Source organism: Melanostigma gelatinosum, assembly GCF_949748355.1.
Source record: "Melanostigma gelatinosum genome assembly, chromosome: 20".
NCBI lineage: Eukaryota > Metazoa > Chordata > Actinopteri > Perciformes > Zoarcidae > Melanostigma > Melanostigma gelatinosum.
This window is the reverse complement of record NC_136653.1, coordinates 11,748,654-11,772,577: the sequence shown is the minus strand read 5'-3', so window position 1 is coordinate 11,772,577 and position 23,924 is coordinate 11,748,654. Positions and strand designations below refer to the sequence as shown.

Genomic DNA, 23,924 nt, shown 5'->3' with positions numbered 1-23,924 from the left:
GTGTACATCTCAATGATAACAGCTCTCGGTTCTTAAGGAATCAGGATGGGCAATACAGAGAATCTAACTAAAATACATGTACTCATACAAAATGTATGCATTACAACGGCGTGTTTGTGTTTTGTAAACCATTCAACTCAAGTCATGAACAACTAGTTATGCAGTTTTTGCAACAAGGACTAAGTATCGAAATGCTTGCCCAATGCTTGTGTCCCATCCACAATTGTTATCTCCATAAGGACCCTACTGTTTATCTGACTTCACAGTCCCAGGCTCCTGGTGGACTAGAACTTCCACCAGCACCTCTGTATGTGTGGACTGTGTTTTACTAAAGCAGCAATTGTCATTTGTTTTAGTCCATTCATTAACTCGCTCCTCCAGAACATCTTCTGTCCAAACGCTGATGCGTGATGTTGACTCAGGGAGGGAGAGGTAGTTTTGTGCCTGTAACATAATCACACTGTTCAAACACTGTTTCTGTTTCCAGAATACACCTTTTTAAAATCATGTTTTTTCATAATTTTTGGTGTCAGGCTCACCTGTGCGTCCATGTTGGAGGGCTGCTGTAGGATGACAGGACTGTCCTCCTCGCTGTAGTGGTGGGCTTTGGGGGGCAGAGTGGGTTGCAGACTGTTTGAGAGGGCATCGAGTCTGAACAATAGTTCATCCACTAAGCTTTCAAACTCTTCGAAGAAATAAGTCTGAAAAACCAGAGGGCAAAGTTAATGTAAACTCTACAAATGTAAGTGCAATGTGTGATATTTGAGGTATGGATAAGAGGCTACAGGATTTACAGGAAAAATATTCTTAATTTTCAGAAACCCACAAAGTCGCATTGCCAGAAGCATGAGATATTAATCCTGTCTCAGATTTTCACAGCAAGGTAATTTGACAATGAAATCTATAAAATCATACACTTTCAACTTTCAAGTCTGCAAAATGTATTTTCTCAATAAAAGAATCTCAGTTTGATAGTTTCCTCACCTTCCCTTCCGCATGATTTTCAATGCATGCTCGTCTACGCTGCCCAATGAGCTCAGAGACCCTCCGTCTGATGTAGTCGGCTAATTCTGCTATGGTGAAGACATTCGCCCAGCTTTGAGATCTTTTAGAACTTCTGACCAATGAGGACACCACACCTATCACCTACGAGAGAGACAGATTGTTTGTACCACTGAGAATAAGTTGCATGCATTCAGTTGCAATTTTTACAAAGAAAAAAAAAACATTTATATTGTATGGTATATATGTACCACTGCTGTCCACACCACAGAGGACAGATAGAGAACTCCACGGTAAAGGAAATCCCGGCCAGAGAAGGGAAGGCCCCGAACGGCCCTGAAGCCCCAGCAGTGACCGAGCAGGGTCTGAAGGGAGCGGGGCAGTGAGCTGAAGGCCCAGGATCTTTGTACGAACAGGAGATTCCCAACGCAGGCCAGCGCCACCATCAGAATGAGACCTGAAATCTAAAGAAAAGAAGATTGAGAACATTTGTGTCTTTTCTGTCTGATTCGTGAGCCTGCGCTTTGTTTCTTTCCGAATGCCCATTCTTAAATAATTACATCCTGACTATTTAGTGAGAAATACCCAAATAAACAAGTCTTATTATGCTGCTGTAAGAGGGTGAAAATCCAGAAAGACATTGTCAGCATTTCATGTGTGGGTAGGACACAGAAAAAAAAACTGCATTAATGAGATGCACACAAATTGCCTGTATAATTTCCAGTCATTTTCCGAGTCCAACTGGACAGGAGTATATTTAAAGTTCTAATGACAATCAAGCAGTTGACGTCATTGCAACAATGAGTTTACCGTCGGCCAGAAAAGGCTGGAGAGTGACCGGGTGAGGAGTGTAGCAGAGGATGCCAAGGTCCTGTTCACCCTCAACACGGCCACACACTTCATGTTGAGGAGAAGGAGCATAATGCCACGCAGAGTACGGATATACTGCAGACACAACATACGTCTTAATCATTGCTGTTCTCTTTAAAACCCACACTATAATCTCGATAGGACTTCTCTACCATTTAGTTGTATGTAATGTAATAGGTTTTGTCACATTTTAATGATGTTAAGTACTCAAAGATGAGGCTCTTTCATTTTCCTTTAAGTAAAATAAAGCAGGCTCGGCAGTGAACCGCTCTCTCAACATTAAATATCTGTTTTCCCGTCTCTTTCTTTCTCTCACTTGTTCCAAGGTAGCCAGGAGGCTGACATCAACATGTCCTCTGTGGTTGTGTCTCTGGAGCAGCTCCACAACCTCCAAGACAACGATCGAGTGACAGATGTAATAAACATAGTACACTAAAGATACCGTCAGCAAACTGACCTGCAAAGCAGAGAGAGAGAGAGAGAAAGTGAGGTACATTTCTAGAGAAGTAAAAGTATAATCAGGTACATTTCATACTCTACAGTAAAAGCCATGCTGTGGACTTTGACCTGTAAACTTCACAGGTATGTTGGTTTAAGAGCGACAAGTTACTTTACCCTTCAAGCTAGGTCATTGTGATCTTATTTGCATTGGTGTGTATGCATGCCGGGGCAGGTTTCCATGTGTACCTTCAAGCAGTGTGTATGCAAGTCTTTAAATAATCGTTTTAATCATTATGTTGGTGTTCATATTTTTGCCTGTGTGTGTTTATGTTGTGTGTAAGACGTACTTCCAGACAGTTAAAAGGTTTCCTCCAGTATCCCATCAGGCCTTGCTGCCCTACAGCGTACACTTGATGACAGAGTTGCAGAAGGGACAAGATAAGGAAGAGGAGCTATGGGGGAGGAAGACAATACATCAGCAACCTTAAAAACAAATGTTCATAAACATTTTTGCTTTATTTGTTAAAATTCTCACTACGTCCCGACAGCAATCAATAAATTAAATGCTAATCCAATGTTGTTACTCAGTGCAATGTTATTTGTTGCTTCTTCAGCTGCTTAGTGTCTTTATGATGGTGTTGAAGACGAGTTGTTTTCACAGATAAAAAAGGGAAAGTAGCATTTTACCTGGCACACCATGACAACATAGTCCCACACAGCAGGAGTGTGATAGACTCTAACTGACCGGACTTTGGCGGAGGGCAGCAGAGCACCGGTGGGGCTCTGCTCAGAGAGCATGGTCACACTGGTGAACAAGTTGGGTGCAGGGCTGAACAAGGTGAATTGGACAGACACAGTCTGTCTGCACAGCCAGTCACCTGAACGCAGGAGCTTCAGTTTGGACGCAGCGTCAGACCTGCAGAGGAGGAGAGGACAACTGAATGATGACGGTGACAATAATAGCGACATTAGAGTCAATACTGCAGAATTAGGAAAAACTCAAATAATCATTTCTGCCGTGTGTCCGTTTCTTACTTTGTGTGGCCTAAACCAACTGTAGCACTTGGTCCCGAGTAGCAGCCCAGGTGACCAAATGTCTTTGGAGGTGTTTGCATAGGTACTAAGACCTGAGTAGTCAGTGGCACAGTCAGAACAAATCACAAATCAAATATAACACTTCTAGTAACTGTGACACGACGGTAGCTTTAATAAAGTCACAGTAGAATCATTCATCTCTAAATGTAATGATATTGACAGTGATCACTGGACTACTACAGTATATATGTTTGAGAAACAGTGCACTCTACAGGGGGAGTGAGTGCAAAGTGCAATGATGTCTTGTATGATGTGCTGGAATACCATGTGACCGATTATTTGCTTGAAATTAAAGCAAAGTGGATCATTCAAGAAATATGTGGTTGCTTTGCTGTTATTTCACAAGAAATGGAACATTAGAATTTTATATTCTTTCGTTGTTGTGGAAAACTATTACCAATCTTTGTTTTCAATGTGTGCAAAATCGGAATAGTTTCCCTTTCAACACACATTTTTTGTTCATCCAACATTTAAAACAAAATCATCACAATAACTTTTCCAGTAACTGAAAGTATGATTGCGCATAATTGTGATTTTAGGTTATATCAGTAGTATAATACAAGATGTAAAGGCATGTCTCCTTTTGTTACATACCTGGCCCTGAAATGGGTCAGACACCTCCGTCTTCCACACGATTGGCTCTCCAATCAAGATGTGCATCTGTTGGTTTCATAATGATGAAATACAAATTCAGATCTTTACTTCAAAGGGACATTTCTTCAGTGGGTTGTAGAGACTTGCATGAATGGTGAAGGTCAATTGTTTTCATATTTTCATTGGACAGCATTGGATGGATGAATACTTTTCATTGTATTTTACAAACTTCCGTGGAGTGGTGAATGACTGCAGCACTGTTGTCGCTTACCTCAGTTGTGGATGAAGCATTCTTGTACAGTAAATGAAGGAGGCTGCTCTGTGCCCACTTCCACCAGTGCTCATGCTTTTGTATAGACATAAATGCATCATCGTGGCCACTGTTGAAAGATAAAGTAGGATTTTTGAGTGTGTCAGCCAGCAATAAGTACAAAGAAAGAGAGATCATGTGTGTGCATGTTACCTTACAAACTGTTTTCTGACAGCTTTATTGAGGTGGTAATGGTCAGTGAATGAGGCCCCATAACTTATACACAGCATCAGGAGAAGCATGGAGCCACCGAGTGATAAATCCCTGGATGAAAAGAGGAGATAATTCCTTACACAGCTTTAAATCATATCCAAACAGGTGCACACTTACACAAAAACACACAGACACACCTGAGAGTGTGATGGATGAGTGTCTCTCTTCTTTTCTTCCCACAGCTTTTCCTCAGCTCTGCTGGAGTTGGTGGGCGCACAAGACGGAGGTACCGGGCTCGCTGACGAGCTCCGAGCAGCTGTTTGTGAGAGATACGTCAACATATGTTTTGATAGAAACGAATAGATGAGAACAGAATGAAATAGAATAGTCTGGCTTTCACCTTTTCAAGGTATGAGCATCTTTCCTGTGGAAAGGCAGATGTCCCAAACTGCTCTATGTTTTGCTGAGCACCTTTGTGGCTCCACAGTTTTGAAGTGTCTTCCTCAATCTCTCTTATACTGAAGGAGCTATGAAAGTCTGATCTTTTCCTGTGCCAAAAGGAAACAGTCACTGCCACCGTAATAATCTGGAAAAGGGACATAACATGTACAGTGCAAAGAATTAAATGTAGTGAAGAGTAAATTGCATTTATTTTCTATGTAATTCTAGTTTCGGATTACGGTTTATATGTTTCTTTACGTGGAATACAGTTTAGAAAATGCTGGAATAATTTACCACGGCTGGCTGGATGAGGAAGATGCAAAACATCAGGGAGAAGAAGAGAGAGTGCATCCATAGCAGAACCTTGCCGCTGCTGAACCTGACACATGAAAACACACAGTTATACATAGTTTTGACTGTGAGACATACAGTTATAACACAGGATATACATAATGTTTCAAAAAGTCAGTATTAATAATGCAAAAATTAAGCGGAATCCACACCACTGGCTTCACACTTGAGCATTCATACATCTTCATAATCATCAATTTGATGGCATCACACATCTAATACCTCGATCCCAGCACTGCAGAAAGCACAAGGCAGGAGAGGGACAACAGCAGACACAGTGTCCGGGCCAGATAGTGAGACCGCTGAGACAGCGGTCTCAATCCTCTCCCTTTTAGCCGGTCGATGTTGTGTGCTGGCCTCGCTGCCCGGTGACAGCGGTCTTCCTTAAAGCTGCAGTCCGATGAAAACTTCCCTTGATGATCTTCTTCCTTCTGAATAGCACGTGCATCCCTCGTACCGGACAAAATAGCTCTCTGGGTTCCAGGAAACCTGCTGCTTTCATTTAAAAGATCTAACTCTTTCCCCCCAGGTGCTTGATCAACATTGTTCCGCTCAGCAATCAGCAACACATTTTGAAGCGTTGGTCCCTTGTAGTTCTTAACTTCAAGAGAATCCTCCTTTCTTGTGACCACATCTGATCGGATTGCAGGTTTATTACCTGTGTTTTTATTTTCCAGAATCGTAGTGGACACTGACAGCAGGTCTGTGCCCTACAAAGACAAGAAGAGGGGTCAGATGGGCGTGGAAAATGTGCCAAAAAAGACAGAGAAAGAGTGAGAGAAAAAAAGAAAACAGAAAAAGATGTCACCTGGTTTTTCTTCCTCCAGGTTTCCTGCGCCCACTGCTGAAGACTGCTCCAATAGAGATGGGGCTCGAATACACTGTCATTTAACAAAAAGGCATCTGTGAGGAGACAAAACGATAGAATAAGGCAAAGGGATGTGAGGAGACAAGAAAAGAGAAGAAAATGCAAAATGAGTAAATGAAAAATAATGAATAAAGCAGATTAATTATGTAAGATTCAAATTGACAGATGGTGATTTATAGCATACTGTAGGAAAAAAAGAGAAAATTGACATTTTGATGTGATGCAGGTGGGCATCATTTTCATTGTCCACTCCTAAGAAAGAGGAGAAATGATGTGTTTAACTCCATTTAAGTACAAACCTCCAAAAGGGTCCCTTTCAGTCCGTCTCCCCTTCGTGTGTTGGACTACCGACCCCATCAGCTGGACCTCACGCAGTCGGAACAGGAAAGATATAATTGCTGCTGCAGGCAACGCTGCCGCCACACTTAATACTCCCGTCGTCAGAGAAACAGCTGACAGATCGATCATGCCCACCTCGAATGGCAACTGCAAAGAAGTGACCAGAAACAACAGCAATATGGAGAAGATGCTTTGAAACTGTCATGGCCAAGTTTCGAACTCTGAACTTTCGTTTTGTTTTTTCAACCTACCCGATTATTCATTTGTGATATGATGACTGTGTTGACACATGCGTATCCCAACAGTAGCAGCAGGCTCACGCTAAGCCTCTGAGTGTGTGTGAACGAGTTGGGGCAGGGGCAGCTGTACAAAGACATCCAGATGTGGTAGTCGGCCAAGTAGTCGGACAGCTTGAGACACAACATCTGCAAGTACACAGGAGGAGATCCAGGACAACATGGGAGAAGAGATTAAAAGATGATTCTTTTTTTTGTAACAGAGTGTTCAGATGTGTACCTGAGCGCTCTACCTTCGCAAAGCCTATTCCATGAGTGCAAACTCGCAGCATTCTCTCCACCCGGCCATCCGCTTTGTTCACAGCCAACCAGCACTGACCCACAAAGAGCCAAGCACGGCCTTTCACATGCCCTCTGCTCACCTGTATTAAAAGTAGACACAAACAAAAGCATCTTGATGGTCAAAGTGAAAGTCCACACACAGAAGAAACAAACACATTTACAAACACTCAACAGGTGGACTTTACCTCGGATACCTCCACTTGTTTGAGGTACCAGTTGGGGGAGGGTCCTGAGCTGTCATGCCAGATGTGAACCCCCCACACTGGGCCCAGGCTGCCTGCTGCACTGTGGGGTCAGAGACAGAGAATACACTGAAGAGTAGTAGAAGTGAAGTATTCGACAGTATTGCAGTGAATGTGTGGCGATCAGTGTATTGATTTTATGTGGATTACCTTAATATAAAGGTGTCTTGAGAGTTCCTCCTGAACAGAGTGCATCCTGGGACTTGTAGTTCTCTTGTCTGTGAGAGCCCATCTTCACCATTCAGCACTATGTAAACCTGATAAACACGTAGAAAAGGTTTCCCAAACACATTACTACAGGAAATGACTTTTATAAGGATATCTTAGTTTAATCCAAATCTGGAAAACCAACCCATACACACTTCAATAAAGATTGAACGCTGAAGTTTACAAGTCAGGCCATTAATGTTGTTGTTTTGAAAACATACAACATACAGCAAGTTGCTCTTCATGAACGATGTCAGTTACTTATATATATATATATCTCTATCATATTATAGACATATCAACATGAAACCACTTTCAGGTGCAGTTGAAAGCAATGTGACAAATGCTGGTTGAAAGACACATAAAACCATCTCACCTTTGCAGTCATGCAGGCTGCAGAGCAGAGACCAGTGTGGACTGTAACCGCATAGAGATACAGGTCACATGGAGAGTTGTCAGAAAGGTAGTGTACTCTCTGATTCGCCTCAGAGACAGCGTCAGCTCTCTTACACGCCACCAAGCCCGGGATGTACAGGCATACGCAGAGCACCAGCACACCCAGCACAGTCAGATCACTGGACACACTGAGGTGACAGAGATGGAGGGAGAACAGAATAAAAAATGAACCAAAAAGTACATGGAAAAACTTTTATCTCCGGTTACTGTGGTTATTTTTTTACATTTCAAATTGATCCCCGAATGATTATTTTTCCATACTGGAACATGTGCTCCAACATCCAATGTCCAAATTCCTGCTGCAGTATCAGTAACCAAGAGATTTAGTTTTCTCTGGTTAAATACATCATCCAAGTCTGAGGAGGGTTAGGTCACCTTAGGAACGGGTCCAGATCGGTTGCGTCATGGCTGCTCTGGATCTGCTGCCGCACCACAGTCAGCGGCCTCAACTGGTGACAACTGAGACAAACACCAACAAGCAAGAAGTGATTCATTTATGTTCATCCTCAATTACTTCGAGCATGTGTGTGTGTGTGTGTGTGTGTGTGTGTGTGTGTGTGTGTGTGTGTGTGTGTGTGTGTGTGTGTGTGAGTGTGTTTCCCTCTGTGAAGGTCTTATGTCCTTAATCCCTGCCTTACCTGCAGTTGACTGCAGTAGCTGCGTCTGCTTGCTGTGTCCTGCAGCCATTCTGTGTCCAGGCCCCCTGGTGGCCGTCCCAGGACAAACACAGGCTGCGGTCCATTGTGAGACGGTAGGTGACTTGATCACTGAGGTGCTTGTGTCTGGGTGTTTTCTCAAAATCAGCATTCAGCAGGGCCAGGTGACCAACCCCTGCAGCTAGAAATTTAAGGATTTTTGGCAATCCAGTTTTTGTAAATGTAAAAAAGTACAGAGAGTACATTAGAAATGTCAAAACATGTAAATATTAGATTGGATGAATAGAGTACGATATGAACTTCAGCAGGAAATGGTACACTTGTATTCTGAGACACTTACTAATCAACAAAAAGAAAACAGCAAATAGGCTTTGAACAAAAAGAATAATTAATCTACAATCAGCATCATTTGTTATTAGGATTAGGTCGTGAATGACATTCCGATTTCTCTCTAATATGATCAGAACACCAGTCATTTAAAAGATGGAAAGACCAGGAGGGGGAGAAGGGACAGAGCTGAAAACTGAAAGATGGAATCAAGACATTGCTTACCACTGAGGTAGGATGGGGGCAGAGTGAACCGAGTGGGGTTCCTCTCCCAGTGGTGAATCCTGTGCAGATGGTGCATGCTGGGAGTCGGCCTCTCGAACATCCTGCCACAAACAAAGACTCTTGGTTTGTTTTTTTGTCACATTCTTCCCTTCTACTCAAAACACGCATCAAAAGTATCACATTGTGGTATTATGTTGCTCGAACTATCAGATGACAGTGAGTATAAAACCTAATGCAAGTCACCGTCTATACCTGAAGAGCAGCATGATGGGAAACGCCTCGTTGAGCGGCAGCGTGAACACCACGCTCAGCTGGATGGCCTGCTGCAAGTGCTCCTGGGTAATGTTGAAGGTGTGGTAGTTGACCTGGCTGCGTAGGAGGACGTACTCGGGCACAGAGCTTATCTGCAGAATGGATGCGATGACACGGTCACCCGCTCGCATTTAACAATGTGCTCGACTGTAGTGATACGGTGCAAATGGAGTCAACTTGTAGCAAACAGAAAAGAAGAGATAGTGGCATACGTTTCTTGGTGGTTGTTGCAGCTCGATGTTTATTGGCTGAACGAGCGAGCGAACCGGGATCTTTCTCTTCGTGCTGCACTTGTAAAAGCTGAGGTCAACCACTGGTCCACTCAGCTGGAAATCAGCAGAGGAAAATGAGAGCAATGCCTTGCTGTTTAACCAGTAAGGGTCATCATATCATGCCAGTCTCACCGATTCAGGATAGCGGGCCCACGTGTCAGGGCCGTGGGTGAGCTCGGTCAGCACGCTGAGCACACGCGGTCGATGCAGTCTGCTTTCAGGCTCTCCACTGCGACGAACAAACAGAAGATGGATCAGGGAGTCGGGCATGTAGAAGGTGGTTGAGCCACTGCTGAGGACTGTGGAGGTTTGGTTTAGGTATGTGGCATATAAGGCGATAAGACCAGTGCTGACTCTGTGCTCATGGGCCTCATGGGACAAGGTGTACTTCTGGAAAAAAAACAAAGTGTGACAGTTGAGGGATAAATGGAGGTACAAATATGAAAGCATGGAAGTTCATGAGTAGATTTGAACAAGAACATGTTTGTGTTCTCTCACCAGCATCAGGTCTGAAGCAGTCTGGAGAATATCAGCCGCGAGCCGCAGCGCCTGCTTTGTTGAAATCAGTAATCCTTGTTCCTTGTAAATACCACTGGGTGAGTCCTGTACTTCATCATGGGGGTCGGACTCTAATGCCTGTGTAATGTCAGCACTGGTGGACATTTCAGGTGTGAAGTCATTACTAGTGAGAACAGCTTGCAGGCTGCGTGACAGCAGAGCCACCAGGGTGTTGAGTGTCTTTTGAGAGCACCAGACTGGAGCACTGGAAAACTGTTCTGAGATGACCCGGACGTGGACGGTCACTCGTCTTGCACTCGCTAATGTCACCTAAACAGGATTGAGTGTCGCATGAGAAACAATTTTCATCTTTCAGCATGTATCCATCAGTGTCTCTTTGTCAATGAAAGTCAAACCGTCCACCTACCTGACTTGTAACTTCTAAAAGGTTTTTCAGAATGCAGATGTTGTCCACCATTGATGCCTAGGATTAAATGTTATTAAAATGCTGTAAAAAGTTGGATAAGTTCTATTCATCTTTAAGGTTTAGTGTAGGTCTGTGTGTGTACCTGTCCGCTGCTCTCAAGCTGACACACCGTGCAAACGAGCACGTTCCGCGTGCGTCTCTGAGCGTGTGTGTTGGCCCGAGTGTCTCGGCTGAGTCGGTTGAGAATGCTGGAGAGAAGACTGACGTAGTTACGAATCTCCACACTGTTTCCAAGTCGCACCAGAGCCGAGAGGTTCCTCAGACCCGACTCTGAACTGGAGAGAAAGAGATATTACTGACACAACCATATACTGTATGAATAGTAAGACGGTAACTTGTTGAGATGTACTGTAAAACTCTTGTGGCAACACAAAAGTTGAGCTATGGTCTGCAAAAACTATTATACCTCGTACTGTAGTACATGTACAAAGAATCCCTCGAACAATATCCTGCAACATAGACACAATAACCCTGACTTGATGTGATGGCATGGTGATTCTTACAGCTCCAGGTCAGGATCAAGATGGGAAGAAGAAGAGGCGTCTCTGAAGAAGCTCGGTTGGACTCGGACGGTGACAGGACAAGGTTTAGAGGGCGCCCCATTCATGCCGCTTTTGATCTCTGTGTAAATAGTTACTACAGGAACAAAAATCAATCACTCAATGAATGGAAAAAGGGAATCTCTGCAATAAGTTTTCATGATAATGCATTCCCTTGTGCACTATTATTCAGCGTCTGTGTGTAGGAGTTTACCTTTACGGTCATCATTGGGGTCACCAGAAGGAAGGCTGAAGTAGTACTGGAAGTCTCTCCCCTTATACAGTGTCCTGGGAGGTCCGTCTCCTACACTGATACTGTACTCGTACAGTAAGTCCTTCAGCACACACACACATAAACGTGTGAGGGTTGGCATGCATGAAACAGTGCACAGTGTGTGTGTTTACTTTGAGACGGTAAATACCTCTTTCCCTGAGGTGCAGAAGATGCTGAAGTGTGTATATAACTCCCTCCCTCTGACTGGTTGCACCTGGCACATCACACCTTTTGGAGCAGGGTTGGTTTTTAAGAATAGCTGAGTCCGGCCCAGAAAACCATTATGAGATTCTGAGTTGAAAAAGGCAGCAATCACATTAGCATCGAGATCCATCCCTTCAATTTTCACAATACAGGTAATTATCATTTTAAGTTTAGACACCACTGTGGATCCCCAATCCAGAAAAGCAAACATCTATTGTGTGTCACTCTTACAAGACAATTATAACAATTGCAATATTATTATTATTAGATACGACCCTTAAAAATAGATCAAAATTCAAAAGCACTGCAGCAAATGTGAGGATAGTGAAGAAACCGTGGCTTCTGTGACAACACATTGCATTTTGGCAAAATTGACCGTTGCTGTTGTGAAACTTACTGGCAGTCATCTCCAACATGTATCTACTCCCGGGAATCAGACTGAGTGGTCTGAAGCGGAGCAAAGGGGAGGAAATGCCTAGAAAGATGGAAGGAGAGAGGAAGGTGATAAAAAAAACTGACATGTGTGGATGGAGAGAGGAAATCTGTGTCTGTGAGTTCCCTGAACAATGTACCCGTGTAAGTGTAGGACTCAAAAAGGCCTCTGTCTACCGGGTGTCTGGGTAAATCGAGCAAAACCGGCTCCTGGATCACAACAGATGGTCTGGAATCGATCAGATTATTCCCCTCATCTTCATGTGATGCTGGATCATGAAATGAATCCTCTCCTGGACTGAAGCTCTCACCATCCACACCTGGGAATGACATGCATGTGATTAACACGCAACCAAGGGATAATGAACAAACGCGGAGATGTCCCTCACCTGTGGGTCTTCCTGCTGAAACCCCTGGGTCTCCTTCCTCTGCGCTCATCAAGGGAACATCATAATCTGAATGACATAGAATCAGCTTCAATGCACAATGCATTTGGCATAAACGTGAGAAATCTGCGCAGACATGTACTGTAAGAAGGTGCTAGCTGTGTTATGAAGAGAAAAGTTGTTTCCTATTTCTCCTTACAACTTGTTTGTTGCAGCTTGGAGAACCTTTGTACTGGCTACTAGCATTTTTTTTTAGCTCATCTTAGTTTCACAGCCAACATTTTGAACTGTTCAGCATCGTTTCTAGACACCATGGGCAGCTCTGATAAACCTGCGTTATGGTAACAGCACCAAACGGCAGACAAAGACAACAGCTAGCGTTAGCTGTTAAACATGGTGGAACATTTAACCGCTAAAGTACGAAGTAAGCTACATTAACTGTACAAGTCAGTGTTGTGTTACAGTTTGTTTACATTCTTGAAATACTCCGTGAATGCAAAAGCAAAATGTAAATGTAGAAATTATTATTTCATAATTATTTTTATTGTGATTATTGAAGCAAATTACAAATCACTTTAAAGTTGCAGTTGGTATATGTGGAGCTAATTTAAATCACTTTATATGCTGCTGTGCTGGCCAGGTAGCTTGTGCATTTCCTCCGGGGAAATGTTTATTATTACTATGAATCTGCCAAGTAACTATATTACTTAAGCTATCACATGTAATGGTGTAGAAAGTATTCTATACAAGTACGTCAGATTTGTCCTGAAGTACAGTACTTGAGTAAATGTACTTACCACCTCTGGTAGTTTGTTAATCTTACATAATTCACTGCATAGAACCACGTAGCTTTCACCTTCGTAGAGGTCCAATCAGCCAGAATAACAGAAACCTTAATGTTTTATCATTCTAAGATAAAATGATCATTTGATTTTGTGTGACTGCCAGATCTGAGAAGCTTCACAGCCAATATTTCTGCTCAGTTTTTTCTCACCTTGTTGACCTCCCAAGTCACCGGCCTCCAGGACAGGAAAAGCAAACTCCCAGTCAGCAAAGGAGTCAGATTCAATTGGGAATTCACCCAGGCGAAAGTGGTCTGAATATAGGACGCCACTGTTGTCAAAGGCAAGTGGCGGGTATTCAGTGGAGGAGTACAAAGGCTTTAGAGGGTCAAACTCCCCCAGGGGGTGATAAAAGGGCTCCTCTCCTGGACACAAAGAGGGAAAGCTGTTGAATAATTCATAAACTATCCACTTTACTGTAACTATGACCTTGCACATTCCTTCTTGTTGAGCTACCCTGTTGATGTTCATGTCTTAAATGTATTTTTCTTTCATTGCAAACATGGTAAAAAAATGACATATTCACACTTTTCTTCACATTTGATTCAAATTGATCTGCCGTGTAAGTAAATCGTTATTTCAAGTAAAAGCTTGCAGCACCATGGCAGTAGCAGCTGCTTACCTGATCCTTCTGCTCTTTTGTCCACTAGAGAAGAGATAGGCGAGGGCTCGGGTTCTGTCAAATCTGATTGAGGAGGAAAAGAGGGAAGTCAAGTTCACTGACATGGTGTTGTTTTCTATTTCAGTATGCAAGCCTCCTCAAGATCTGTTTTTACAGAGGTTAACCACTTGGGAAGCACACAAGCCGATCACACGTATTCACACACCAGCCATAGTTTCAGAGGCATTCTGGATCAGAACGACAGGATCGGAGGTATGGGTGTCCTGTGAAGCACCCGCAGCAGGTGGATGCTGGGTGGAAGTCCCAGGAGTCTGAGGGGAAGTGGCAGCACCCTCCATGATGGTAGACGGAGCACTGAGATCCACCGTGTAACAAAATGGGACTCGAATAGAAAAGAATAGAATTAAAGCGATTTCTTTTCTTGAAAACAAAATAATGTACTGCACATGTCCAAATGCATTCGCCTTTTTTTTTTTTTTTTACCTTCTATGACAGGCTTGGATGATGCATTGACCAGATACAGGCTCCAGGTGTACTGGATGTCTTTTGGAGAAATAGCACAGCTTTCACACGAGGCGCTGACAGAGAAAGACTGACGCCAGTTCACCTGGTCTCCCCGGCACTGAGGGCAGGAAACTGACACCTTCCTAGATTGGAAACATTCAGATACATGGCAACAGTCACAAGGTGTATAAAGGTAGTACACTGTTTGGCAAATGTCTCAAAAATTCGATTTACTTCACAGCAACCACAACTCTCACCCGATCACATTTGGTGATAATGTGAGGAAGGTCTCTGATGAAGCTGAACGCTCGCCGCTGTGGACGGCGATCGAGAACTGGAACTGGTCAAAGTTGTGTTTTAGGAAACTAGCAGGAAATACAAGCACAGGGGATGAAGTGGGAACGTCATGGAGGAAACAGGAGCTGGTAATGGAGCTGACTGGTTTACATGTCCAGCTGAAGCTGTGAAGCAAAAAAAAAAAATAATAATCAGAAACAGTGTTCAGATTGAATGCATATTTGAGTAGATACCTTACAACCCTGCATACATTACACTGTTTCTGTACCTGACTGGGTTCATGGGGAAGTCTGGGTCGTAAGATCTCTGCCCGTCCAGGGTGACCACGCTGTCCTTCTGGTTGTTAATGAAGATGTTAGTGCCGCCCTGGATGAAGGCAACAGGAGGGCTCGGTATCACCTGCACTCCAACACTGTAGTTGCTGTATACCACACTGCCGGCGACCTGAACCTGCGGCGCAAAGGCTATTGGAGTCTCAGTTCTGTCTATTCAGAGGCAGGACAGCAGGACCCTGGTCCAGGTTTAAGGGTCAATGTGTGACAGTGTTTTGTCCGCTACTTACCTTAGCTATGGCAGTATAAGTGTCATAGAGCAGGAGATGTCTGGGCAGTATGAGGCTCTGTCTGCGTGTGTCTACAAGAGGCAAAGGGAAGACCTGTCCTGCAGAGTCAAACAAGGTCCAGGTGTAGTGAAGGCCTCCTGAAATGTCACAGTCAACTTCCGTCTCATAGGTCACTCCCAGATGGATGACCTCATATCTTCGCACCTTGAAGAGAGAAGAGGAATAAGATGAGGGCAGCGATGTAATTACCTTTTTAGCTGCTTTACCGTAGTAAACGTCCTGCTGGCAAAAATGTACCTGTAGTTTTAGAGGCCCCATGTTCTTCACTGGTGGAGGCTGACAATGCCGGTCCACAACAAAGATGTGACCGCATAGAGAGGCAGAACTGACCAGGTTAGACACGGTTACTTCCACTCTGAACTCTCCTGTCCTGCAGAGAGTAAAAACACATAAACACTAAATGTACAGAGGGGAAAAATACACGTACATTTTATTTGCTTAACCTGGAGAGGAAATTCATGTTGAAATTCATGTAAAAATTGGTCCATAACAAATAATTAGAATCTATAGCTTGACATCAATTTTGATCGCCCATTTGAGAGTTAAAAAATATGCGATAATGATATATCGGCTAATAGTCTTTTTTTCTCATAAACACATAATATCTTCAATAAGGGTGCATAAAATTAGTATAATTTGTACTGAAAGGAACATTTTTCAGTTTTAAAATAAACTCTTCAGTTGTCTCTGGTTACAATCTCTCCGGTGAAAAAACAATTGCTGAATTAAATCTTTGGCATTTCTGCATTGGAATTTTTTTATTATATACCGGCTAGCATATACACCAATACAATACGTCTATAGCTATATTACAACCATCCAAATGTGAATTAACCTATACCATGAAGCTAATTCAAACTCTATAATGATAGTAAAACGGACCTGTGGAAGACGTGCCGCTCTGTGCTCTGTCCCAGCCTGGATGATCCGTCTCCAAAGCTCCAGAGGAAGGTGACGTCAGTCCCCACATTGACCCGGCAGCTCACCGTCACTGCTTGGTTCTGCAGGACAGAAGCCTGGTGGACCAGCCTGTTGAGCTTCACTGCTCTCTGGACTACCAGCGGGAACACATCGGAGGTAAGGGAGGTCCGGCCACTTGACATGACTACAACTACAGCATACCTACATTGAAGAAAGGGGGTTCAAGTAAATACTATCCAGGGAAAGATCTGTCTATGCCCTGCTGAAACTATTTTGATTCTTTTCTTGAATAAATGAGTAAAATGAGACTATGCACAAGAGACAAAGAAGCATGTACATCATATTTTGAAGACTTCATCTGTGTCTCATACCTGCCAGCTTTGTGGTATCTTTTGGAGACGGTTCTTGAGGAGGTTCTCTCTGATCTCGAGTCTCCAAAGTGCCAGAGGAGCTCCACCGGGTCTGCTACTCCAGCCATGGCCAGGAAAGTTATATCTGTATTTGTGGGATAAGCTTGCTTTGCTGCAGAAATCCGCACTGTTAGGGGACAAAACAGATATTCACATTGCAGCACACACACATATATATATATATAATATATTACAAATGTAAACCATACTTTGGTGTTTCATTTTTACCTCTTTACTTAAGATTTCATTAAAATAATTTATTTATTTATACAAAATGAACCAAAACACTGACCACGAGGAAGATCTTAGGTAATGAGAATGAATATGAAACACAATTTAAATCATACACTCGAAACTAAAAATAAATCTACTTTGAATTGAAATCAAACACTTTTAGTAAGCTTGTTTAGAAGATATTAAGTGAAAGTGATAGTGATAGAAAAGAAACCAAAAACAGATTCGACGACAGCATCAGCATTCATGTACATGTAATTCATGTACTCATTTTGAAGCTTCCATTTTCTTTGACCGTGTTAAAAAAATGCAAAAACCAAAGCCAGAAAATAATGATAAAATAATTCAGATAAACGCATGATACCCGAATTAAACTAAATCTGAAAAAAGTATTACATTGAATAGTGCCACATGAAAAAAATAATGAATTTGTTGAAGAAATCTGTTACAATCACAGATTAAAATGTTTAGAAATCTCAGACATTTACTTAACAATTACAAGCAAAGAAAATCACACTTATTTAAAAAAAAAAGAAGCTGAATAGATGTACTGCTCAGTGGGGGTTCATTAAAAACCCTTTCTCACCATTGTCAGCCAGGTTGTGAACAGGACTCTGACTGGTAGGTGGCTGCCACGTTGGATTAACCCTAACTTGTGGCGACTGCTTCCTGTTCCCCTTAACACACACTCTCACGCTTTTGTTCTGAGAAGACACTTGATTCTCAGCTTGAAGCTCAACCACAACTATCTCGGTGTGGTCGAAATGCAAAACCACCATTGCCTCCTCTCCTGTAGCGTAGCTGCTGTTTCTGTACAGCAAAGTTGCATTCGCCAGCAGAGACACGGTCACATTGGACCCTGCTGTGATGCTAAATGAAACTGGGCGTTTTCCATTTGCTGCGATCACGCTCGGAACATTCAATAATAACTCTCCAACTGGATCTTGAACGAGGATGTGTGTGCAGAATGAGGCCCAGCTGATTGGGTTAAAGGCCTCAACTGTCACTTTATAACGGCCTGCTATTGTAAGAGACACGTTTACGTTCCACTCTTCAGTTCTCCTGCTCATCCCAGTATTATTATCCAAACTGAAAGTCCAAATAACTCTCGACCCCATTCGGCTAACGGGGCCGACAACCTCCAGGTTGAATTCTGTGTGTGTTGAAACTGCTGACTTCCAACTCCCAGAAGACCTCGGGGCACATATATTCTGGTACACCATCAGGGCTCGAGGCAGGACGGCAGAGAGCAGCACTGATGTTGGGTCAGAAGTGGAGAGCAGAGACGCTTTGAGGCGATAACGTCCTGCAGTGGTGGGGAGGCGGCAGTGAAGGCGGAGGTGCAAATGGCAGCTGGAGCGGTTGGAGGCGTGGAGGAGACGGAGAGGCACCGAGTGTTGGGTGTCTGAGTTGACGGTGCCACCATGACAACAGATGATGTTGTGGTTTTGATTGAGGCTGTGATCACAGCTGTGATTATTACAGTTTTCTTGGAGAGTAATTGTGATGCCGTCACAGATGTTTTCATTGTCATTGTCCTTCGCGTCAATGCCGCCATGCTCAGCGTTCAGTGTGAGGTTGAGGACAAGTAGGTGCTTCATGGTGGTGAACATCTCCACGTCCACAGAAACCTCCTCTCCGGAAGTCAGCTGATCCCCCGATACACTAACTCTGAGGTCAGAGGTGACGAGAGGCACGACCACCTGCAAGTACACGCACACACACATGTTTTGGACAGAGACAACATGCACACAAAGACACATGTGAGATTAAAGGACAAATTGGTCATATTTCATATTTCCCTTCTTGTCAATAAATCATATTAAAAGACCAAAAACAACAACAAATTGATTCCTGTGCCTTAGAGCTGTATTGTTACACACATAGACCGTTAAAAACACACCAATGAGCCATGCTTCTTCATAACAATGGACATGGGCATTTCAGTTGATTTTCCAGACAAGTCAGAAAGTATTGAGAGACGGACTAACAATTTATTGGTTTGGATCTTTTCGTGGGATTTGTTTCCAATGAGACACATTTGAAATACGACCAGCATTATCATTGAATCAATGAGGAAGACACTTTTCAGTGAGTGAAAGCAGATAACTCACAATGTGTATCGTCTCCTGTGTCCATCCGTAGGCACTGGAGGCGTTCACTGACACCATGTGAACGCCCTCCGCTTCAAAGCTCCAGTTCTGGAGGGCATTTATAAGTATGTTTTTATAATTCATCAGATTTTTTTTTGATCAGCAAAAACACCTTTTTCATCATCCTAAATCACCAAATTATCAAATATCCAATTGAGAACAGCATTCCTTCCACACGAACAGAACCCCCATTACTTCTCACCATTTGCTTGAATGAGTTTTTGGTGGAAACCAAACTCTTCTAAACAGGATCTGGATCCACCTCAACAATAATACAGCATTTCTTCCTTCAACCCTATAAATCCCTTCAGAACGCTGGAGTTCTACACGCTGTTTAAAAACTGTATCGGACTTTTCACATTCTATGTGTTGAACCTTGACCCCTCTTGAATAAGGAAGGTTAATTAAATGATGTGGGTAAATCTTGATAAATGTTTATTGTTTAATTCTTATCAATTTGGGCGTATTGATGGGTTCTGATTGTGTTGTCAGACCATAGCGTCTGTTAGTTTCACCAAACATCTGCCACATTTCATTAATGGCTTCGATCACTGCACAGAGCCATCCGGTGAGACATCTTCATAATTCTAATAAAATGCATATTTTAACTGAATTATTCTCACCAAACATAAATTCTACATGTATATTATACCATATGTCTTGAATGTGACTATTAACTGTCCTGTCTAACTAGTGCTGTTTTTTTTTTATGTGCAACTCTACATATTTGAAGCTGATAATAGACTTTGAAAGTAGATTATGGAAGTAGGAAAAAACACGGTTTTTAGCTTGTTTTTGATATAATCTTCTACTCTTTTTGATATTCTTTGTTATAAAACAGTCACAAAAAAGCCAGACTTTAAACACGAGCAGGCTGTCATAAACATCGTTGATTTATTTTTATGTAACAACATTTTTAAACAGCCGTTGATCAATGTGCCAAAATTGCTTCAATCAGATTGGATTGATCCATTTTTTGTAAATGTTAAAAGTACATTGTGATCAATTAAAAAGAGAGAACTTCAGCCTTGAATGCTGACAGCATTTCATTTGACATACATAGCAGTGCTTCTTTCTCAGCCCTACTTACCACAGTGCTGAAACAGTCGGAGGTGGGAAGGCAAACTGTCTTGACACCCTCTGTGCTTTTCTCTTTTCTCTTGTGAGTAATCCACCAAAGAAACTCCACCGCCAGACCATCGGCCATGTGTGCCTGCAGTGTGACAGGGTCGCCCAGGTATGCTGCCTCCACAGTCTCACTGCGGGAGTCTTCCTGTGGGAAAGGGATGCAGGAGGGGACACCCAGGGGGCCATGAATCACAGAGACCACCAAGGCGTCTGCAGGGGGCTGCAAGACGGAGAGGTGCAGGGTGGAGGAGACTGTTGAGAGGGGGTTGGAGACACTGACGTCTAAACAGAAAATGACAGGATTAAAGAGAAAAAGGAGAGAGAGGGTGAAGACATAATGATACATCTTTCTTATTAATTCATTATTCACAATTTGACTGAATTAGTTTGCTCTGGTTAACTTACCGAGTTCATATTTTCCTGGAGTTTCCAAAATCCAATCAGATGACACAAAAAAGGAGCCATCATGCGACACGTTGACATGATGACCCTTATGTGTCGTTTCCTGGAACTCAACAGTGACGTAAGAGAGGTCCTGATCTCCCAGACCCCCAATCCCTAAAAATCACAGAGAAACTCACTTGGAACAGGAGAATGGAAACATTAATACATGCTACAAATATATATATATATATATATATATATATATATATATATATATATATATATATATATATATATATATATATATATATATATATATATATATATATATATTATTTTGTAAGCATTCATCAAATACACTGACACTATTTTTCTCTGTGCGTAAATATTTTTATTTCACTTAAAAACTCATGAACAATCACATTCTGAATGAAATATTGGTCGGCACAATATTGATCAAATATTTTGTCAAATATTCTCATTATTTTAGAAATACATCCCGAGCAGTTATTTATATGACATCATCACAGTAACAATTATATAATTGAAATGATTTAAAAATATATAATACAAATGAGGACACTGCACAGTACGACTGCAGCTGTAAACAATCAATGATAGAAAATGTGTCAACTTAAATACGCAACATCAAGCTTGTTTCTAGTTGATATCCAATCATGTATATTAACATGTGTTTGTGAGGTGGCTTTGACTATTTTTTTTTAAAGAAATAACTGAACCTTTCAAAGTTAAAATATTTAAATACATTAACACTGACAACACAAATGTTGTCTTATTAAGCATGGATCATCCTCTAATCATTTTAATCATAATAATAATTTATAGTGATACATAATGGGATATAATTACTATATTTTGAAACAATATAATTCATTATAGTCAGAAAAAAATATGAATGACAGATAAAAAGATATTTTACAAAATGACAGACAATGTAAACTAGAAAAAAAAAGCATTTTCACTTGTAAGTAAAGGAGGAAACGTCTTCATCAAAACGAGCCTCTTTGCCAAGTCAGACAGTATTTATAACACAGGAGTCAAGCATGTGTGTGACTTGAAGAGTCGTATTTCCGAGAACTAACACTTGTGTTAAGTAGCAGCTGACCTGAGGGCTGGTTGGGGCGTCCAGCCAGGTTTCCAGAAACTTCCATGACAAAAGTCTTCCCAGCCTGCACTCTGTCTGGAGACGTAGACAGACGAACGCTGTGCAGAAATGGTCCTTCAGTTCTGTAGAGTGCCACACTTCCCTGTTCCCCTCCAACAGGCAAGTAGAGGACACTGAAGAAAAGAAAGGAAAAGATTCCTAGTGAACGTATCCAGCACAAGTCAAACACAAAAAGCTTCAGGGACTTGCATGTTTTACTCGGACGATGATAAAAAAAAAGTGCATGGTAACCCTCAGTCACTTGTGGATCAGGATATGAGACGGAGAAGCCGTGGTTGGACACTGAGAGACAAAGGAAAAGGCAGCAGTCTGTCTCACCTTTGTCTTTCTCCTCTGACATCCTTTGTCCCTCCTTTGGAAGATGTGTTGAAACACTCACTGGCCACCAAACCATGTTGCTGGTCGCAGCAGTAACAAGCCTCTGAGGTCAACGCTGCAACCTGGTACCTTCACCAACAAATACTGAGAGTTAATGAAATACTGTCCGAGTGCGACACATGCATCCAGCTCATCTAAACACACTGACACAAGACTCAGTACTCGTGTGGTGTGAACACTTCTGTTTTAGAAAGACGGTGCCTGTATTCATCCATGCAACTCTTTTTCAGCAATAAGCCAAATGTTATTGCAAACAATAAGAAATACGTGTCTGAGTTATGCAGAAGTCAAACGATATATCTCTGACTGAGAGACCAAAGCACACCTTTTATTCTAACGCAAAAAGGCTTTTTGGTTGTTGAAGAATTCTTTTCAGATTTTTCCCCATTGTTTTGTTGTTGGTCCAAGTCCTATTTTTGGTGTTTGAAATCAAATTATAGTATCTAGTATTTCAGAAATAGAACATCAGCTGCAAAAATAGACTAAGCATGTTGGAGGAATATGTAATAATAAAATATTTAGTTTTCATATAATAGGAGATCACTCTACAATACTATCACCATTAAGAAAGCACTGGTTCCAAAAGGAGTGATTTTAAAAGTGGAAGAGTGGGTTTTCTCCTTAATTTTACACAAATACACAGAAATCGACTTTAGACTAAATGCAACTGACTCAACGTTCTCTTTTACGGTTTCCCCAAACGTACCCTTCATCCAGGCAGCGAACAGAGCAGGTTACCGGGTCAAGCTCACGGGCACCGTTGGTTGCGTAAAGGCTGCTGCTGCTGGCGCTGCTGGCGTTGACGCACCCCACGAACCACGGTGCATCCTCGTGATCTGGAGGAAGAGCTGCGGCAGGCGAGCTATGAAAAACCGGCTGCAATGAAATGAGCGCGTAGAGAAAAGCAGCGAACATGTCTGATCCGTGAGGACAAAGGCCGCGGCTACAACAGGAAGAAGCTCACGCGAGCAGCTGGATGAGGACAGACATGCGTCTGACGAGAACGCACACGTTTCCGACTGAAGGGAAGGAGTGGGGATAGAAAAGCAGGTGCACTGACACCTCGGACTATAACGTGCTTACAATGTGTGCGTGGCAGGCGAGGACAGAGAGGGACTGTATGCAAATGGGGGGAATCAGAATGAGTGTGATGGAGGTGGAAGCTCTTCACTGAAGAGGGAACAAAAAGAGAAACGACCTTTCAAATGACAGGCCAGGTATTGTGCTGCTATGCAATAAAATAGTCCGGAAATAAGCAAGCCGCGCATTTGTGGCGGTTACAATTAAATGCTATAGTGAGTTTGATTAAAGGCCGCAGTGTTGTGTATGTATTATCCGCCAGTGCAGTTCTCTTTTATTTCAACATGAAGTTTAAAGATTTAAATAAATGCCATATACGCTGTAAACATGATGATAGGCTCCTTTAAACTTCATGTCCGATTTGAAAGCAAAGGGTTTGTTTTGCCTTCCAGTCTGGGGAAAGCACAAAGGTCACCAGTCAATCCCAAAATACCAATAATCAGCAGGAGTTTGGGCTTTTACACGTGCGTTTTCCAAGCAGAGGTAAAAAATGATTTTAAAAAATGAATAAAAAAGCCTGTGTTGCCATGTTGGGGTGTTGCAGTCTTTAAACACAAACACCTAAAATGAGGGGGAAACAAACAACTAAACATCAGAACGCTCT

At 42.4% G+C, this 23,924-nt stretch overlaps 1 protein-coding gene across 1 annotated transcript; it reads right to left on the bottom strand.

Moving 5' to 3' along the window:
* Window positions 1-243: 243 nt before the first annotated feature.
* On the bottom strand, window positions 244-23,155 carry pkd1l1 (polycystin 1 like 1, transient receptor potential channel interacting; the record flags this gene model as incomplete). The annotated part of the gene is made up of 56 exons (XM_079292345.1): window positions 244-444; window positions 540-701; window positions 985-1,146; window positions 1,254-1,466; window positions 1,813-1,947; window positions 2,189-2,329; window positions 2,661-2,765; window positions 3,001-3,229; window positions 3,349-3,440; window positions 4,003-4,068; window positions 4,274-4,382; window positions 4,466-4,576; window positions 4,663-4,781; window positions 4,866-5,051; window positions 5,201-5,285; window positions 5,480-5,967; window positions 6,066-6,160; window positions 6,425-6,611; window positions 6,716-6,889; window positions 6,994-7,122; window positions 7,228-7,327; window positions 7,435-7,541; window positions 7,868-8,075; window positions 8,323-8,406; window positions 8,586-8,784; window positions 9,156-9,256; window positions 9,408-9,559; window positions 9,680-9,830; window positions 9,894-10,129; window positions 10,238-10,567; window positions 10,665-10,721; window positions 10,807-10,999; window positions 11,228-11,360; window positions 11,478-11,598; window positions 11,686-11,828; window positions 12,139-12,216; window positions 12,314-12,493; window positions 12,563-12,628; window positions 13,554-13,766; window positions 14,024-14,086; window positions 14,229-14,405; window positions 14,507-14,670; window positions 14,785-14,988; window positions 15,093-15,274; window positions 15,387-15,590; window positions 15,684-15,816; window positions 16,329-16,568; window positions 16,739-16,904; window positions 17,598-17,821; window positions 18,188-18,714; window positions 19,126-19,212; window positions 20,255-20,544; window positions 20,698-20,850; window positions 21,803-21,975; window positions 22,181-22,309; window positions 22,947-23,155. The coding sequence occupies 56 exons, from the start codon at window positions 23,153-23,155 to the stop codon at window positions 244-246; spliced, it is 9,366 nt and encodes a 3,121-aa protein (XP_079148471.1).
* Window positions 23,156-23,924: the final 769 nt, after the last annotated feature.